This window comes from Chiloscyllium plagiosum, chromosome 48 (assembly GCF_004010195.1).
Source record: "Chiloscyllium plagiosum isolate BGI_BamShark_2017 chromosome 48, ASM401019v2, whole genome shotgun sequence".
NCBI classification, from domain to species: Eukaryota; Metazoa; Chordata; class Chondrichthyes; order Orectolobiformes; family Hemiscylliidae; genus Chiloscyllium; species Chiloscyllium plagiosum.
Genome location: NC_057757.1, coordinates 1,867,948 through 1,887,962, shown reverse-complemented (window position 1 = coordinate 1,887,962; position 20,015 = coordinate 1,867,948). Strand labels below are relative to the sequence as shown.

Here is a 20,015-nt window from a genome sequence, read left to right as displayed (position 1 = left end):
GGTCTTTTCAGCTGCCTGTGGAACATCTACACTGAGACACAATGCTAGAAAAGGCTCAAAAAAGGACAACATTAGAGAAATTATAGTTCCAACACTGATTTTGAGGCTTGGTCAACTTAGATAGGCTTCTTTGGGTTAATGAGTTATAAAACAAACAGTACGAACAAAGCCCACTAACTGCTGCAAGGTCAGGTTTCAAAATCATGGCTCAAAGTAAAATCTAATACCACTGAATTACTCCGAACTCAGGCTTTATTCACAATTACTATTTCAGAAAGCTACATTTTCTAGAGTGGGATTGATTTTAAAAAGTTTTTGAAGTTCTAGTTTTGCAAATTGTATTTAAATTTCCTAACTTATACAGCAATTTATTAATTTCAGGATTTCTCTTCTACTTTGCACAAATGAGAGCCCTACAATGTCTGACAATTTATTGTCTTGATGTGAAAAGAACATTCTTGTTGCTGCATTCTACTTGCTGAATTTGACTCAACTTTCCTTGTTTCAACCTTTTTAGTTGATGGCAGAATACAATGCTCTACCATATTATTTACAACTCTCAAATTCATTGAAAGTCAAAAATTTGAAAACAAATTTCACTTTATTATCGGACTTTTAATTCTGATATTGAATACAAAAATGAGTTACAGGTCGTTCTGCTATCACACGTATTTCATTTATGCGAATTAGCTATACCACGATTGATGAATTGGGGGCACTGTTTCTGAAGTGGAAACTGTTAAAGTGGGATTCTGACCCCATTAGTTTAAATGGTGCTGCTATTATACGATTTTCTTATAACACAGGATTGTGTGAGGACAGAATTACTGCGTTATAGCCAAACCGACTGTATATTGCCTTGTTAACTGTCCTAATTTTGTACTTGGTCTGTAATAAAAGCTTTATATATAGCTTAGTCTAGCCCGTGGTGCCATTGAGTGTAGACCTCCCAATGGATTGGAGAATAAGAGGAAATAATGAATTGAGAGAAGATCTTTAGAATAGGCAACTTCTGGCTACAGAATTACCGTGAGATAGACTGGAAAAGGATTAGTTCCAACTCCTCCTCCTCCCTGATCCTCCATGGACACATTTCTACCTCTCACAACTCGTTCATAAACCTGTAATGGGTCTTTTATCTATTTTGAGTCCAAAATCATTAAACGAATTCAGCATGAGGCCATTGTCAAGGTCTCTGCAAGAGCAATTCACCCAGTCCCATTTTATCTGCCTTTTTTCCTGTTGCCCTGTAATTTTTTTTTATCTCTATCAAATTGTAGAAGTCTTGCTTCCAAAGCACCCATTTCTGTCAAATAAAACTAATTAGCAATGTCATGTGCAAGCTGCCTTATTCCTTTTAACACCACAGGGAAATGGTAAAGATGTTGGTGTGGTTGTCTGCCTTGTCCCATCTCCTATTCCTGCTGATGTTTGTTCACATTTGAACAACTTGTCCTATAAAACTGCCATGTCTTCAAAGTCCTTGTAGAACCTTGGCCTAAGATTATGGTTGTGCTCTACAATGAAATCTTCTTTCTTGTTCCTTTAGTTGCTTCACAAAGTGACTTTTAGTGACTTAGTCTTGTTGTCTTTACATCCACTAATTTCTTTGCGTCCTCCTTTGCCTCAACCTATTTTCTGCATTGATATCTATTTCAGCCTACCTAGAACCTCTATAGTGTGGAAAGGGGCAATTTGGCCCAACATGTCCACACTGACACTCTGAAGAGCATCTTACCAAGTAGTGTCAATTCTAAACCATTGTTTTCTGTCCTCTTTCTTAATCTGTAACTCCTTCAAGACAGCTGTCAATATCCTGCTGCTTCAAAATTGTATATTGTGCCCTCCTTTACTACCATTAAATATTGCCCTCGTCTCACCTGTTGATCTATCTGCCTTATCACTCTCACTCAATAATCTCATGTCTGTTCTGCCAAAACACAGACATTGCTTCTTTCAGACTTGCCATGCTTTGTGATTTTTGTATCTCCTTATCCTCCTTTGATTCTATTCTTCAAAAGCCCTGCATTCCCACTCCTTGTAATTATCTCCCCTGATTTTAGTTATAAAATGGCAGCATTACTTTATCCCATCAATGATCTATTTCCTATCCTTTTTCCTAGTTTTGTGCAGCTTGATGAAGTCAAGAACATAATCTTTTCTTCTTTTGACTTAATTTCATGCCCATCATTTGACTTTAAACTGAATCTAGTTAAATTTAAATAAAACTGGGAGAAGTCATTTTGATTTTCTTTGGTCAGTGCTTTTAACTTAATCTCCTGCATACCACCTTGGAACATTCCTGATATTGATGTAGATCATAGGTCTTTGTTTGACCACAAGCTGAATTGCTGTCCTCCATGTTTATTCCTTCAAGCTTGCTAGCGTTGTCTGTCTCTACAACACTTTTTTTTTAAACCACTGCAGCTAACGCTTTAACCAATGTCATTATTAATGCTTTATATTTCTTCTTTGCTATGCTAGCTGGCCTCCTTCACTCTCCACAAACTGCAATTAACATGGAATGCTGTTATTCTTTGTTATCTTCACCTGCTCAAAGACTTGCAGTTCTGTGACTCAGATCCTCATTAGCTTCCACAAGTTCCCTGTTGCCAACAAATGAATTTCAAGATTCTTATCCTCATGTGCCTATATTGTCTAATCTGAATCTGTGCCATGATCTCCTTGGATCCTGCATACACTTTTGATTGGCAATATTGCACTGTTTGCATTTAAAATCACCTGGGGTCACTTCTGTATAGCAGTTCCTTCTGATAGTGTATGCATTTCCCCTGAATTGTTATATCAGGTTTACATATCAAAATTATGCATATCAAAATCACGAATGGGATTCGATGTGACCTTGTAAAACTTGACTTTTTTTAATGTATGCATTGTCTTGAATACACTTGACAATCTTTAAAATTTATGTCTGACCAAGATTTAGGTCATCTGGACTTGGTGCAAAATTCCTTTAATAATGTTCTTGTGAAGCTCATTGGGCCTTTTTATTATGTTAAAGGCATTGTATAAATGCAGCTGTCAGTGAGATTTTGTAAAGAGCTTTATATGACTTTTTGCCCCCATGCTTCCTTTTTCTATACTTAAGTAGATCTTGTTATTTTGTCTTTATGCCATTTTGGGAATCTGGCGATCTTTCTTGTAATGCATTTGAGGCTTTTTCTCTTTACTCATTTCCTGTTTAATTGTACCTTCATTTCTGTAATGCCTTTAGTTGCCTTAATAGTCTTTTCAGTTAGTGATGATCCTAAAAAGGAGAAAGTAAATCACCTGTCAAAAATGTGAAGAGTGGACCTCAATTCTGGTTTAAGTTTTCAGTGACTATGCTTGAGCCTTTGTTTCTGATGTCTTCAGTCTTTTTCAGCTATATTATGAAGGGTATGACCAGCATTGCCTAAAAGGCAATTTCACTTTCCAGAAAGTCAGATAATTCCTTCCAGGCATAGATACACTAGAGGGCCTATCACTACAATTGTAATCATAGCACCCCTACCGTAGAAGGAGGCCTCTCGGCCCATAAAATCTGCACCAACCCTCTGAAGAGCATCCCACTGAGACCCAGCCCTCTACCATATCCTGTAACCTCATGGATAATGCATATAACCTATGCATCCCTGAGTACTGTGGACAATTTAAGTATGGCCAGTCCATCTACATGCACTTCTTTGGGCTGTGGGAGAAAGCCCATGTAGACACGGGGATAATATGCAAACACCACACTGACAATTGCTGGAGGTCGAAATTTAACCTGGGTCCCTGATGCTTTGAGACAGCAGTGGCTACCCACTGAGCCACTATGCTGCCCATATAAGAGTTTGGGAAAAAGGGAAAGAAAAATAATCTAGCAGATATTAATGCACGGTCAAAAGCAGTAATCGAAGCAGTATTCACTACAGGCTACTACAACATAGTTTACTGTCTGTGGAATCTGTCAACAATTTTTCACTACAAAAAGATAGTTTTCCTAGTTAGTGGCAGCAGTCAGGTCTGATGAAATGTCTGATGTGGAGCAGAAGAACGTTGAACTAGAGTGGACCATTTAGCCTTTGAGACTGTTTTACCATTCAGTAAGATCAGGGCTGATCTGTGGCCAAACCACATATACTTGCCTCTGGCCCATATCTCTTAATACTTAACAAAATTTTATTTATCTCTGATTTAAAATTAAAAACTGACTCAGCATCTGCTGCCATTCCAAACATTTACCATTCTTTTTGTCTGTTGAAGTCCTTCCTAATGTGTTTCCTCAGCACCTGGCCCGAATTCTCAGACTATGTCTCTAGTTCTAGAATCCCCAGTGAGAGGAAATAGTTTATCTTTGTCCTGTTTTTTCTGTTAATACCTTGAAGACTTTAATCAGATCACCCCCTTAATCTTCTAGAGAAATTCTAGAGAAAACAGGCCTATTTGTATAATTTCTCCTCAGATTTAACCTCTGAAGTCTATGTATCATTCTTGTAATCTATGTTGTACTTCTTCCAAGGCCAATATATTTTTCCCAAGGTGTGGTGTGCAGATCTGCTCTGTGCTCCCATGTTGGGTATAACCAGCGTTTTGAATAACTGTAGCATAACTTTCACTCCAGTCCTCTAGGTATAAAGGCCAGCGCTCATTAGCTTTCTTGATTGGATATTGTTCATTAGTCACATACTGAATTGCTGATGGTTTTCAGCCTAATCGTTCAGCTTAAATCTCAACTTCTTCAATAGTGCATTGAAATGGCTCACTATGAGCATTAGAAACATTCATTTGCAGGGGATGCTGAAGATATAAATGACTTCATAGAGTCATACAGCATGGAAATACTTCAATCCAACTCTGTCGTGTCGACTATCTTCAAGAGATTTGTACTAAGGACTTTCCATGTTTTTGAAAGTACTAAGTTTATCATGATTGTAGAACTCTTGAAGAAATAATGGAACATAGTCAAGTACTATAGCCAGGAGACTAGTAAGCTATAGTGGATCTGCGAGATGCACATTTCAAATTGGAATCTGGAAATATTTGGTTTCAAAAATTGAGGGAATTACTTGGAAATAACTAGTTCTACGAGTTTTGAAATGTTTTTGTAGCAATCAGAAATTCTGTTACTTCACTGGTTATTGGAAAAGACTTGTGTATATTTTTCCATGGTTTCTGCTTGTAAAATGGGTCTTCAGATGACACCAATAGGAACATTATACTTGTCCCTATTTTGCTTCCTGTTGTTCTTTGCGTCAGTAGTTCAGATTCTTTTTAAAGGAACTTAAGAGACCACTTTCATCACCAGCCTGAGAAAGATAGATGTTACAAGTGATGATATGCCTACCGAGTTGGCCAGCTGAGAAGAAATATTGTAACAAGTGGTATCTTCAAAATCTGTGTTCATGATCTAAAAATATGATGTTTCATTCCGTTGATTATTTCAGAATTTCTAAGTGGATCTTGAGAGCATATATCACCACAGCTGGAGTTAAAATCTTTTAAATCTTTGGCTTCCTATAAGGTTATGTTTGTTTTAAAAGGCAGCTTAATTGTACCATTGGTAATGGATCATGTTTACCTTATTTGCTTTGTTTTTATCCAAGACTGAATTACGCTTATGTCAAAGTCACATAGATAATTTTCTTGTTATTTGCCACTGTATTTTTTTCAACTGAAAGGGTATACATTTCTAATGCAGATAACAGTAGATGATCCCAATAGCTGAACTATGTTGGGAGCAATATTTTCGGCAACTTCTCGCTGAATAGAGCTTTGTTCATTGAGTCACATAACCTATTTCCTCATGCTAGTCTCTAGCAGTAACTATGGTGGAGAAAGTGAGGACTGCAGATGCTGGAGATCAGAGTCAAGAGTGTGGTGCTGGAAAAGCACAGTCGGTCAGGCAGCATCCGAGGAGCAGAAGCAGGATCTTTCCTGATGAAGGGCCTATGCCTGAAATGTTGATTCTCCTGCTTCTTGGATGCTACCTGACCTGTTATACTTTTCCAGCATCACGCTCTCAACTCTAGCAGTAACTATGAGGAAAGTTAGAGATCATTTGTACTTTTGTATTGTCTACCAGAGAAAATCTATGAAGGATTCCTCTCAAGGCCATCTGCAAAGTTTTATGTTCTTCTGTTTAAAGTACTTAAGCATTGCTTGTTTAACTTGATTTGAAGTTGTCAGGTTTTCAACCAAATCGTCATTGCTACTTGGGTTAACTTCAAGGTGAACAAATAAAGATTGATTAGATGTTTCCTCATTTGTTCAATTCTCGTGCAGTTAAGAGATGGAACTAAATGCTATGCCGTAAATGGTGAAAATTTTAAAGGTATACAGGAGCAGAGATTCAGCAGTACAGGAATGCTATTTCCCAAAAGTGAAATCACTGTGATCTCTCTCTGAGCTTTTTGTCATCCTTGATATGATCTCAAGTCTCTCTCTTGTTTCTGTTGTCATATTTCCTCCAAACAAAATAATCTTGTTTGGTCACTAATATATTGTAAAAGATTATTGATTAGTTTTGGCTAACATTGGCATTGAAGAAATATTTTTAAGTGTAACCATTGGGGACTTGCTTAAGAATTCTCTCAAACAATGATTTTGTTCTTCTCCCATGGTTGCTCTAGAGGAACATCAAATTAGGGGAAAGCAAGAGGACAATGGAATGATATGACATGAGGCAAATGTGGCTTAATATAGATTTATATTAATTAGGGCATTTTTGGGAAAAAATAATACTGAATATATCCTAAACAGTGTATTCCACAATGGAATAAAGAAACAGAATGGCTTAACAGTAGTTTCTCAAACATTTTATTGCAAGTAGGAAAGCCTCCAAAAGGTGAAATAAGGTTCTGAGGCATGTATGCCTTTGATTGCAAGGTATGACCCCTGGCCAGTTGGTATTGTTGGGAAAGTGGATTAGAGTGGTGCTGGAAAAGAACTTCAGATGCTGCCTTTTCCATCACCACTCTAATCCAGAATCTAGTTTCCAGCATCTGCAATCATTGTTTTTACCCTTTGTTGGGAAAGCTCCTTGAGGCTATGTATTGAGAGAGCATGTGCGATGTAAATTTTATAACCTGGAATTAAGGAAAGAGAAAAAAAAATTAGGCTACATTATTCTAAAACTTTATACTTGGCATTCTGTTGTGTGGTTATTTTAATCAATGGAATAGGTATTGGCCTATTATTTGATGCCTTCAGGTTTTAGTTTGAAATGGAAATATAATGCTCTCTCTTCCTATTCAATGTTTGAGGTTGTTTCAGATCTTCTACGAATGTTTTATTTTGCACTCTTTGTATAATTTTTTAAAAGTAATTTTGTTTAAATGTATAATAGGGCAGTTTTTGAGGGTTGTTTAAACATTCAATGTTGCTGTTTTGTGCAATCCTACTTAAAATGGATGACTGATTATTTTAGCAATCTGTTCTGTGTCATCCTATAACACATCCATGTGACTTAACATTGAGGTTCAGGTATTTACCAGTCTCATTGAGCATGGAAATATGGGTTAGAAGGCTGAAAGATTTTTTTGCTACACATTCACATCTTGATAGCTGTTGCACAAAAACAATTAAACTTGTTGCTGATTAATCTCTGTTGCTATTCAGTGTGCGAATTCTGTCGGGCTTCACTCTGAAAACTAAAGTAGAGCCATGTGATAGAAAATATATCTCACTTCATACAGCTTTTTGCCAATGGGAGTCATACAGCAGAATCTTTTAACTGTTCTTCATTTATTCAAATTTAAAATGTCATTTTGGTAAAGGTATGAAGAGTTATCAAAGTGGATAGAGCTCAACATTAACTCTGTGTCTCTTCACAGATGCTAGCAGACATACTGAATTTCTCCAGCATTTTCTGTTTTATTTCGAATTAAATGAGAAGTTCTCTGTTTTGATGTTTCTACAACATATGTGCTGAATGTTTTACATTTTCTGTTTATTAATTATTTCTGGCATCTTGCTTTACAGAGTAATGTGTCCTCCGCTCCAATGCTGTAGCTTGTGAAGTGTGCAGATTATCACTAGTGATTTGTTTTGTTGGAAAGGTAAGTATTGTGCCACAATACCAACCTGTAGCTAACTCAAAGATAAACTCTTGGGATATCTGCTACTCGGTGTGGTGAATGGAAAATGGTTTAGGGTCTCCGATTTATGAACGCAGTGAGCCCCTGATTTCAATGATGGTATTATGAGCATTTGCCTAATGAAAGCTTGGACCTTGAAACGTTTGGAAAAGGGGGAGCTGTAGTTTTGTTTTGGTGGGATCTTTTCAATAGCTCCAAGTAAATTGGGAATGCTGCATTCCTAATGACTTTCTGTTGACTACTTTTGGTTGTCAGCAAGATACAGAAAATAAATTTCAACTGGGTTGACTTCCCAAAACTGTCTGAGCAGTGAATGGAGGATCAGAAAATATCGAGCAGTATGTTAAATAAAAAATGATCGACCTTTTATGACCTGTTACCTTCTTTGTTGATTTCACCGTGAGCAGTCAAAACGAATTGGGCACAAACATAGGTGGAGGGACAGGTAGTATTGAATAACCGGGAGGCTGCAGAAGAATTTGGACAGGCTGGGAGAGTGGGCAAGGACGTTGCAGTGAAATACACTGTAGGAAAGTGTGAGGTTATGCACTTGCTAGGAAGAATAGAAGCATAGACCGTTTTCTAAATTGGGATAGCCCTCGGAAATCTGAAGCACAAAGGAGTGCTTCAGGAGTCCTAGTTCAGAATTCTCAAGGTTTACATGCAGGTTCAGTTAGCAATTGCGAAGGAAAATGCAGTGTTAGTATTCATTTCAAGAGGGCTAGAATACAAAAGCAGGAATGTACTGCTGAGACTGTGTAAGGCTCTCGTCAGACTGCATTTGGAATAATGTGAGCAGGTTAGGTCCCATTTCTAAGGAAGGGTGTGCTGGCTTTGGTGGGGGTCCAGAGGAGGTTCTCGAGAATGATGCTCAGGATGAAGCGGTGTCATATGAGGTGTTGAAGACTCTGTACTTGAAGTTTAGGAGGATTAGGGGGAATCCTAATTGAAACTTAGAAAGTGCTGAGGCACCTGGGTAGATTGGACATGGAGAAGATGTTTCCATAAGTAGGAGAGACCAGGACCCAAGGGTACAGCTCTGGAGTGAAGGGAGAATCCTTTAGGACTGAGATGAGGAATTTTCTTCAGCTAGAGGATGGTGAATATGTGTAACATGCAGCCTCCACAGCCCTTTATGGCAAAGTCATTGAGTGACTTTAAAACAGAAGTTCTTGTCTGGTGAGGGGATCAAGGGTTACAGGGAGAAGGCAGGAGAATGGGGTTGATAATCATATCAACTTTGATCAAATGGCACAGCCGACGCAGTGGGCCAAATGGCCTAATTCTGCACTTACATCTTATGGCCTTATAGGGAGTGTCTACTGAAAACTACACAAGAAACCCAGTACGGGCATGCCTTCATTGGTAAAGTCACCTGGCAAATATTTTGGAAACTGCTGTACATAGTGCAATATTAATGGATTAAAGTCTGTGCTGTAATTTTAAAAACATAAAATTACAAATGGAGATGCATTCCATTCTAGATTTTTAGATATTTGTATAAATATGATGTGATTTCTTTTCTTATTCCTTCAAAAATAAAACACCTTACCTTTGGAGAAAGGAGGAGTAAAGATTATGGATAGATTCAATGTGAAAAATGTGTCTTTATTTCTGGCCAGTCCACCTTTTGGCTCTGTAAAAGGAGTTATGACTGTACACGTTTGAAGAGAAATTTGAGCACTCTATTTAAAAAGGTGAAATAGTGATATAATTTTTTTAAACAAAATAAATTTTATTTTATATCAAGGAAAATTAAACAAGCAGCACTATCTTTACACTGTAGCCATAAAGACTAAAACAAAGTTCTATCTTTTCCACCGTGAGTTTCTTTGCACAAGAATCTTGTGCTCATTCTCTGCTTTAGGGATCAATATACAAGGTTAGCTGCAGCCCTCTGGATTTATTTTTAATTCTCCTAAATATTCTAACTTTTCTCAGTTATGAAATTTCATTGGAATTCTTTCATTTGCTTTTGGGTAAGAGATGTCATTTTCTTGAAAGACTTCATGACTGTAAACTCTAGTTCTAGAGTCTAGTGAAGGATAGGCTTCAAAGTCCTATTAATAACTTAAATGTCAGGAACTTCCTCTGTGTTCCTCAGCTTCTGTATAGCTGTTGATTCCAGAGCTGTATCTCCGTTCTGAGCAGATAATATGTCTGCCTGTTCGAAATTGATCAAGCTGACTGGTTTCAACCAAACTGGCTTCTGCTGGAAGGAGCAGTAAACTTCATGGGGTGGTTTCTTCCTCAAGTTTCAAGCTAGTCAATTTTCCAGTGTTTTCTCTCCTATGAATTCCAGACTGAATGTGAGCCTCACTCATTCTGCTTATTAAGTGATAAAGTTAGTATTTTCTTTGCTCAAAATGTAGTCTTGACGCAGATTATTTCCTTTGGCTCTCCCAAATCTGAACAGCACTCCAAACCAAAACTGCAACTGTCTTTCTAACTGAATTACTTGTTCCTGTTAGCAATCTCCCATTTTAAATAAAAAGCCCAGGCCTAAGGCAATCTTTTGGATTTTCTCAAATACAAAATGTAAACAAATTACTTCAGTGCTACTGTTAGATTCTTCAACCCATATGAATGATTAATATTGCCAATAGCGTTTAATGACTCTTTCTCCAGACTTCTTTGGTCCGTAAACTCCCACGTTTACAAAGTTCTTCCATATGTAAACTGTGTATATGTTCAAAACCTTTTACTGAAGGAAGGGTAGATCTTGAGTGAAGACCCCCTATTGTTTATGACTTTCATGTTAATCTGACTTTGAAGAGAAATAAAGCTTGCCTTTTGATTGTAATTAACTCCAAGTTTGCTTGAGTTGCACTTGTTTTTCCCAGTTTTTCCAGATACCCCAATTTTTCTAGAGTTAAAACTGTATTTTACAATATAACTTAGTTTTGGAATTAGACAATGAATCAGACTTTTGCAACATGGTACTGTATGTAGAATGAAAAGGTTTTGTGGCAAAGACTGGCTGGTTCTACAGGGAGACAAATAATTGTGGATGATGCCTTATCTGTCGCTAAATGTTATTTTCACTATTTGTTTCAGAGCGATGTGCTAAAGGAAATTGCTGGCTTCTCTCAATCTCCACATACCCTTCATCCCAAAATACCTGTATTCACCACAGCAGCACACCATGGTTTGCATGTACTGAATATCCAAATCATTTTGTGCTGTTATGGAGAGTTCAGGGAAGTCTGGGTAAGAGTGGGATAAAAGGGCTGTCTTCAGTATTTTGGGGGTTTGTATGCAATTGAAATAGTTTACTCCTTATAAATGGTTCTTGCCCCCCTCCCCAACCACACCACACACACATAACCTAATCATAGCCGAGTAAATGCCTCCAGAGATTTAGACAGGTTTCACCAAAATTGATTCTGGCTGTACTATGCCCAGTTTGTGATTAGATGTACATTGTGATTCCACATCTGCTTTAGATCCTTTCCTCTCTACATCTGTTGTTTCATCGCTGTTGTATGAACTATATTAGGTACTAGACTCGTACATAAATCTAGTGACCTTCACTATGTATCCAGAAGCAAACAGCAGGAGAACTCTTCAATTAATTAAATATAACGAACTGGACCAAAATAAAATTAATCTTTGTGACTTGTACCTACCCAGTTCGGTAATTCTTTTTAAGGTAATCTGCCATCCTTATCTGGTCTGGCCTGCATGTAACTCCAGAGCAATGACAGTGACTTTTAACTGAAATAGCCTAGCAAACCACTCAATTGTATTCAGAAAGGTTCATGATGGCATTTATGTTTGGGTGATAAATAATGGTCTTACATCCTCTGAGTGAATTTTAAAAAAAATGATTAGTAACTCCTCTGACCACCTTGTTATTTTTCTTTGGTTGTAAATATGCAACTTCCAGGAATTTAATAGTCCCCACATAAAGATTATTGGATCAATTTTTAGTTTTCTTTCTTGGAATCTCCTAACTGTAGATTATCATTTCTGAATTACACAATTGATAGATTTTCAAATCCCATATGTAATGCTTATGATTTAATGTTTCTTCCTTTTCTGTGTGGCCATGCAAGTGACAGTACCTTGATCCTGCTTCTGAATTTGGTATCTTTTCAGAGTTGTTAGATCACTATAATTCAGCAAAAATTCTGTGTTTTTAAATCAATATTGTATTGCTTTAAAAGCCTGCATCAGGTTTTATGAATTATTTCCAGAAACACAATACAGGGGTACTCTTAACACTCTAAAAGAAACAGACTATTGTGAAAGTGTTTCCCAAATTATATTGTTAGCACCCAACTATTAATTGCTTCAGAAGGCAGGTGCTGTTCATTCCTCCCTCTATGAAAATAAAAACTATTTCTATTTCACAATTGTGGTATATTTCAACTTCTCTGCAGTAGAACGGAAAACCTAGATTTGATGTGTAAACAGTGTCTTGAGAATGTCCAGAATCAAGCTAACTTTGTGAATGTGTTTATTTGCATAGAATTCAGTGTACCATTTCATTTACAACTATAATACAAAATGTCTAAATTTTGATAGGAGTAAAAATTAACATTGCAAATCAAGCAGCAGAATTGGGGTGGATTAGTATTAGCAATCAGTGCTGATGGACACAGTCACTGATAGTAAGCCTTCTGGAAAAGGTTTGTTCCTCCTTGTTTATTACGCTGCATCCCACTGAGGAACGCATATCTGCAACAATACACTTCAGGATGAAGATTTTTATTCAGTCTTAGACCATAAGAAATAGGAACAGGATAGGCTTTTTTGGCCTTAGAACCTGCTCTGCCATTGAACAGGATCATGGTTGATCCAACATTCTTCATGTCCACTTTGCTATCTTTTCCATTGAACCATTTATTTTCCCCTAATGATCAAGAATTTGTGTATCCTAATGCTTAAGTATACATAAGGACCTAATCCTCTCCAAGTCTCTGTGGCAAGGAGTTACAAAGACTCTCAATGCTCTGAGAAGACATTCCTCCTCCTCCTCAGTCTTGAATGTTTTTCTTCATTCATGGGATGCGGGATTCACTGCCTCATTGCCCTTAAGAAGATGGTGGTGAGCTTCGCCTTGACTGCTAAAGTCAACAGTGCTGTTAAAAGAGAGTTCCAGGATTTTGATTCAGTAATTGAAAGAATGGCAGTATCTTTTCAAGTCAGGGTGGTGTGGGGTTTGAAGGGGAAATTGCAAGTAGCGGTATTTCCATGTATGTGCTGCCCTTGTTTTTCTGGATGGTGGTGGTCTTGGGTTTTCAAAGTGCTTTCTATGTAGCCTTGGTAAACTTTTGCACTGCATCTTGTGGAATGGTGCCTCACTGGTGAAGGTTTGTGGATATGGTGCCAATTCAGTGGATTACTCCTGGTTGGTGTTATGCTTGGGAGCTGCACTCATCAGGCAAGTGGAGAATATTTCATCACATTTCTGATTTGTACCTTGTGGGCAGATATTCTTTGGTGAGTTGAGAGGTGAATTACTTCAGAATTTCTAGCCTCTGACCTGCTCTTTGGAGCCAGAATTTTTAAGTGGCTGGTCCAGTTCAGTTTCTGGCCAACCGTAATCTTTAGGATGTTGATGATGGGAAGTTCATTGGTAATACTGTTGAACATCAAGGGCCAATAGTTAGATTCTCTTGGCGATGGTGTTTACCACACCTTTGTGGGCATTTTTGGATTGCTTCAGTACCTGAGTCATTACAGATGATACCAAACACTTTCAAATCATCAGTGAACAACCCACTTCTCACTATATGCAAGGGCAAGTCCTTGATGAAGCAATTGAAGATCCATCCCACATCTCCAACATCCCACAGGATGGATGGAATTATGTGAACAATAATTTTAACTTGCATATCTATGTAAAAACATAGTTCTTCATAACATTTGAAATAGGAGCTCGAATTGGCTATTTAGATTCTCAAGCTCTGCTATTCAGTAAGATCTTAGGTAATCTGATTAAGACCCTGAATCTACTTTCTTGTCTGTTTCCCATTGATTTCCTTGTCACATAAACATCTGTCCAACTTTGCTATGGATATATTCAGCGACAAGATTTTGTTGCTGGCTGGAGAAGTGATTTCTAAAGACAAATGACCCAATGAGAGAAGAAATTCCTTTTCACCTGTCTTAAATTGGAGACCCCCTATTTTCAAACCTGCTCAGAATCTTGTTTTAATAAAATAATCTTTTGTTCTTATCTCCAATTGGTATAGGCTCAATTAACTCAGCCCTTCCTCCTAAGATAAATCCTTCATCTCAGGATTCAGTCTAGTGCACCTTCAACACAAATATGGGCCACCAAAAGTAATATGACCAAAACACTGCAGCATTCAAGCTGTGGTGTCACCAATGTGCAAGACATCCCTAATTTTCTGCTTCAATCTCTTTACAGAAATTAATATTCTATTTGCCTTCCTAATTTCCTTGTATTTGAATGCTGACATTTTATGACTCAAGGACTCCAGATCATTTTGTAATGCAGTGCTTCTCTCAAATAATATTCTCCTGTTCTATTCTTTCTTCCAATGTGGACATCGTCCATCTATTGATTGTTTTTTTTTTCCCCCAACTTTAAAAAGTCTACTTCTTAAAAATATATTCAGTCATGGTATGTGGGTTTTGACATGTTAGTCCAGTATTATTAATAACCCAATTACCCAGATGGCAGTTAAGAGTCAGCCACATTGCTGGAGTCATACGTAGAGACAAAAACCTGCAGATGCTGGAATCCAACGTAGACAGGTACATGGCTGGAAGAACACAGCAAGCCTGCAGCATCAGGAGGTGGAAAAGTTGACATTTTGCGTGTGACCCTTCTTCAGGTCATGTGTAGGCCAGACTAGGTAAAGATGGGCCAGATGGGTTCTTCCTGACAATTAACAATGATTTTCATGGATATTGTTGATCTCTTGATCCCAAACCTTTACTGAATTCAAATTTCATTAACTGCCATTGCAAGATTTGAACCCAGGTCTGGATTAATAGTCTAGTGATAAGACCATTAGCCATCACTTCCCTGTAAGTTATCTGTATCCCTTTGCAGGCTCTTTGATTCTCCTCTAATGTACCCAAACTTGCTGAGAATACAATGATGATCCCTTATTCAAAGCCATTAATAAAATCGTAAATAATTGTGGCACAACACTGATCTGAGGGGTTCATATTTAGAATCAGCTGCCAGAGGAAGTGGTAGATACATGTACCTATCAAAATATTTTAAATGTTGTATCTGAATAGGACAGATTCAGAGGGATATGGGCCAAATGCCAGCAAATCAACGTATTTGGCAAAGTTGGTCAGCATGGATGAATTGGACCGAAGGGTCCATTTTTGTACTATATGACTCTTGACTCTAGTTAGTTTGCTATCCTGAAAATTACCTTTGGTTCACCAATGTTCAGGCTAATATATCATCCTTAAATACCATAAAGAAATTATCTTGTATAATAACCTTTGTTGTGGTACCTTTTGCAAATCCAAATGTGCTACATGTACTAAACTTTATATCCACTCTATTTAAACCGTATGCAGCCACACTACACTTGGAGGAATGTGCTATCTGCAGTGGTATATGTATACATAGAACTCTACTTATTTTAGTTTACACTGCATCAAACTTACAGGCTTATCCCAAAGTGGTACTTGTATCCATATCGTGCACAGATATCCATAGATAGCAGGCTTTTTCCCTGTGTCTGGAACTATTTGTTGGAATTTGTATTTGTTTTATATAATTTTTGCTAGTCATTTTATCTAAATGCTGTGCCTTGATCAACTCCAGTAGAACCTCAGTATGTGCAGTGAATGTGGTTTGAAACGTTTCTTCAGGTGAAACACTAAAATGCACAATGCGAGGTTCACCAGGGGTTGAAGGAAAGAATAGAAAACTAAGATGAAGCTTGAATCTGACGTGATTTGCAGTACAGAGGAACCTCTATTATCCGAAGTATGTGGGCAGGGAGTATTTCATTCGGATAATCGAATGCCAGACAATTGAGGTTCCTCTAAATAATGACCAGTTTCATGGGATTTTGAGAAACAAACTTTTATATTAAAATGTGCATTGGAAAACTCTTGAATTATAAGTATAAGATATAGCCAAATTGTATGGCAATTTTGTAGTCTTCACTGTTAACCATCAATGGGGGTTTTTAAAGGCTATAAGAAATCTTTTGTTTTGGTGATTGTTACATAATGTCCTTTGATCCTTAATAATCACCAATTTATTGTGTATCCATCCATAACTGAATACTGTAGGTTGAAGCCAGTTCTGACCTGCCTGAAATAATCGCTTTAAATAAACTTTGAATATTCTGGACTCAATCACCTCTCTCCCCTAGTGACCCAGTAAATTCTAATGAAACACTCATCAAGCAAAAATTGAGAAGTGAGGAACAAATAATAATTTTTAACTAATAGCTCAGTTTAACTTTTTGTTTCACATTATCTGTTATAATGCGTATCTTAGATGTGGGATTAGTTGTAATTTATGCTGTCAGTTCCCTGGATGGAGAAATTCAACAACCAGAGTGCTGGAACAAGGGAATCATGGAGCATTCTGTCGACTCTACTTTAGCAGCACATAAATATTGGCAGGTTCCAATACTATTTTGCCAATATTGCGTGTGCTGCTCCAATATGGCTCGACACTTGCAGCAAATTGCAGGAGCACATGGTAAATTTGAAGACTCCTGCTGTGCAAGAATCATAAAACCGTAATGGCCTGGTTTGTTTGCTCTACATTGAATTCCAAATGTGAAAAATAAAAGTTAAAGAACTTCATTAACACTGCTGACTTTTTTTTTGACTTACTGTTCTTTTGAATTCTCAGTGCACTGAATATTGCAATTCAAAACTCATTTAAGGTTTTGCAACTTTTTTGGGGACAGTGCTTCCCAAACTCTCCCATTGTGACTTTTTCACTATATTTGCTTTCATTGTGTAATACGGTAAAGGTTGGGTAAGTAGATGGATCGGTATCAAAGGGTCAAGCCTGGAAATGTTGGGATGAACTAGAGCTTGACAGTTAACCACAAGTTGGAGTAGATTTTAATCTATTTTTTCCTGGGTAACTATTAAGTTTAAATGAGTTAGAAGTCTCCTGCTGTGTGACAGCTGATTAGCAACTATTAGCTATTTCTTAATTAGCATCGCCTGATAGCTTGTCCTCAAGAAGTGCCAACAACCACAATGCTTTCACCATGTCATTTGTTAATGCTTAGAATAGAATTTGTGCCAGTTGATGACTTTCTCACCCATTTGGGCCTCAGAAGTCACCCAGCACCAATTCCCATTTCTCTTCCTGTTCATGTAGATCAATCCTAGATAACTTTTTAAAAAAGCTGCTTCACCCAAACCTGCTTCCCTCCTCGATCTAAAATGAAACATGAAAGATTACCTGAAGAGTGCAGAGCTTAGGTATAATCCTTTACCAAAATAGTTTGATTAAACACCCTTTCATATTGTACACAAATAAAAACAAATCACATTGGATAATGTATATTCCAGATACTGTCAATAGGGTGAAAGGACTAAGATGCTGCAAATACTGTGCCAGAAGACAGTTTGCTAATTTGATCAGTAAAATTAGTTGCTTTAAATCACAGAAGAATTAGGAAACCCACCTACAAATATAACACAGTACCCAACCTTGGACTAGCTACTCACTCAATATAAATTGTGCACACAGTAAAGACTCCACAGTCTGAGGTTGCTCTCAGCCTAATAATTTATTTTCTGACCATCTTATTTTCTATAAGCTATCTGACTGTTGGTGCATGTTCCAATAAATTTAAAATTAACTGCTCAGCTGGAGACAATATTTATAGAAAAAGTAATGTCAAATTTACATAAAAAGCTTATGATTGCATTCCCTGGCAACAGGGGGAAAAGACACTTAAACATTCTGCTCTCAGCCCTGTTAAAAATTGAATTAGTATTAACAATTGTTTTCAATTTCTCTCTCTTCCTCCCCCCCCCCACTCCGAGTTGTTTTAACATGTCCTGTAAATACATATAAACCAAACATGCATTTACGAAAAGAATTCCCAGCATGTTGATAATAAACAACTTGCTTAAAAGATACATTATTTTTCTCTTGCTCTCTCCTTACCATCTTCCCCATGCCACTGTGATGCTGGACCTTACCTGGGTCAATGGTTCAAATCAGCCAACTCAGAATTTGACAGGAATGAAACCTGAGCCTTTAGTCAGAATGTCAATACATAGAAATAAATCTTCACGCAGCAGGTCGCAGGCAGAGGAATTATGAAAAATCTTTTCCATCACTGAACTGCTGGTGAATGAACATCTCTGAGTTAGTGAGGGATAGGTACAGGATACCTTTAGTAATGAATAAGGTTGCCATCAAACATTTGAGTATACATTTTGAGGGGGAGGTTAAGAGAAAGGTCTTTGTTCACCAATAGAGTCTTAACTCGCAGCAATGGCAAGAGATGACAGAAATTGATACAGTTCCATAGGAACAAAGCTTTTTTCTTTTAAGTACAAAAAAAACAAAAAACTAAAATTCCAACGTAAACTCAGAACTGCATATTTGATCCAGTCTGAGCAAATATTGTTGGGGGATTCAAACGAAACAACAAAGCCTGAATGGTTCAGAGAGCTCTGTGCTGGACATAGGCACGATTGAGAACGACTTCAACATTGGTGCCTCCCTGATTGCAGATATCGAGGATAAAGATGAACAGCATTTCCTCCAGACCGGCTGCAGATCTGAGAATGTCACCTGTCAATAAACAAATCAGTGATGTTCAAGGTTTGTGAGAAGATTTGTAGCTCGGGTGCTCGTTGCTGTGGTTCTGTTCGCCGAGCTGGAAGTTTTTGTTGCAAACGTTTTGTCCCCTGTCTAGGTGACATTCTCAGTGCTTGGGAGCCTCCTGTGAAGCGCTTCTGTGGTGTTTCCTCCGGCATTTATAGTGGCCTGTCCCTGCTGCTTCCGGTTGTCAGTTTCAGCGGTCTTGTAGTGGCCGGTATATTGGGTCCAGATCAATGTGTTTGTTGATGGAGTTTGTGGATGAGTGCCAAGCGTCTAGGAATTCCCTGGCTGTTCTTTGTAGTTTAGAATTTCAAAGTTTGGGTGAAGATTTGTAGCTCGGGTGCTCGTTGCTGTGTTTCTGTTTGCCGAGCTGGAAGTTTTTGTTGCAAAGGTTTCGTCCCCTGTCTAGGTGACATCTTCAGTGCTTGGGAGCCTCCTGTGAGGCGCTTCTGTGGTGTTTCCTCCGGCATTTATAGTGGCCTGTCCCTGCTGGACACACACATCGACCTGGACCCAATATACCGGCCACTACAGCGGACAGCTGAAACTGACAACCGGAAGCGGCAGGGACAGGCCACTATAAATGCCGGAGGAAACATCAAAGAAGCGCTTCACAGGAGGCTCCCAAGCACTGAGGATGTCACCTAGACAGGGGACGAAACGTTTGCAACAAAAACTTCCAGCTCGGCGAACAGAACCACAGCAAATCAGTGATGTGTAGGCTAAATAACAACTCTCACGTCAATTTTCACTTCTTTGTACTGCTTGGTTTTCAAAATTTATTCATTAGAGTTTAGAAGAATGAAAGGTGATCTTATTGAAACAAAAACATGACTTGATGGGAGCATTTTCCCTTTATGGCAAAAAACAAACTGTGGGACATTTTAAGAACAAATGCCTCGTTTAGGTTAGAAGTGAGGAAAATGGTCTTACAGGCTTATTGTCTGTTGTTATCTTCCTCGCAATGAAAGCTGGATCATTGAATATTTTAAAGGGTGAATCATAGAATCCCTAGAACATGGAAGCAGGTTATTTGGCCCATCAAGTCCACCCCTACCCCACCCTCTCTGTATTTTGTACAGTTAATCCATCTGCGTATCCCTGGACATCATGGGCAATTTAGCACGACCGATTCCCCCTAACCTGCACATCTTTGGACTGTGGGA

The 20,015-nt window shown here is 38.0% G+C and overlaps 1 protein-coding gene across 1 annotated transcript in view; it reads right to left on the bottom strand.

Moving 5' to 3' along the window:
• Nucleotides 1–17,873: 17,873 nt before the first annotated feature.
• The window catches only part of LOC122544302 (RPA-related protein RADX-like), a 35,342-nt gene continuing 33,200 nt past the window's right edge, over nt 17,874–20,015 (bottom strand). The window contains exon 15 of the mRNA XM_043683436.1: nt 17,874–18,819. Within this exon, the coding sequence (XP_043539371.1) occupies nt 18,689–18,819 (131 nt within the window). The 3' untranslated portion in view covers nt 17,874–18,688. The remainder of the gene's footprint in view (nt 18,820–20,015) is intronic.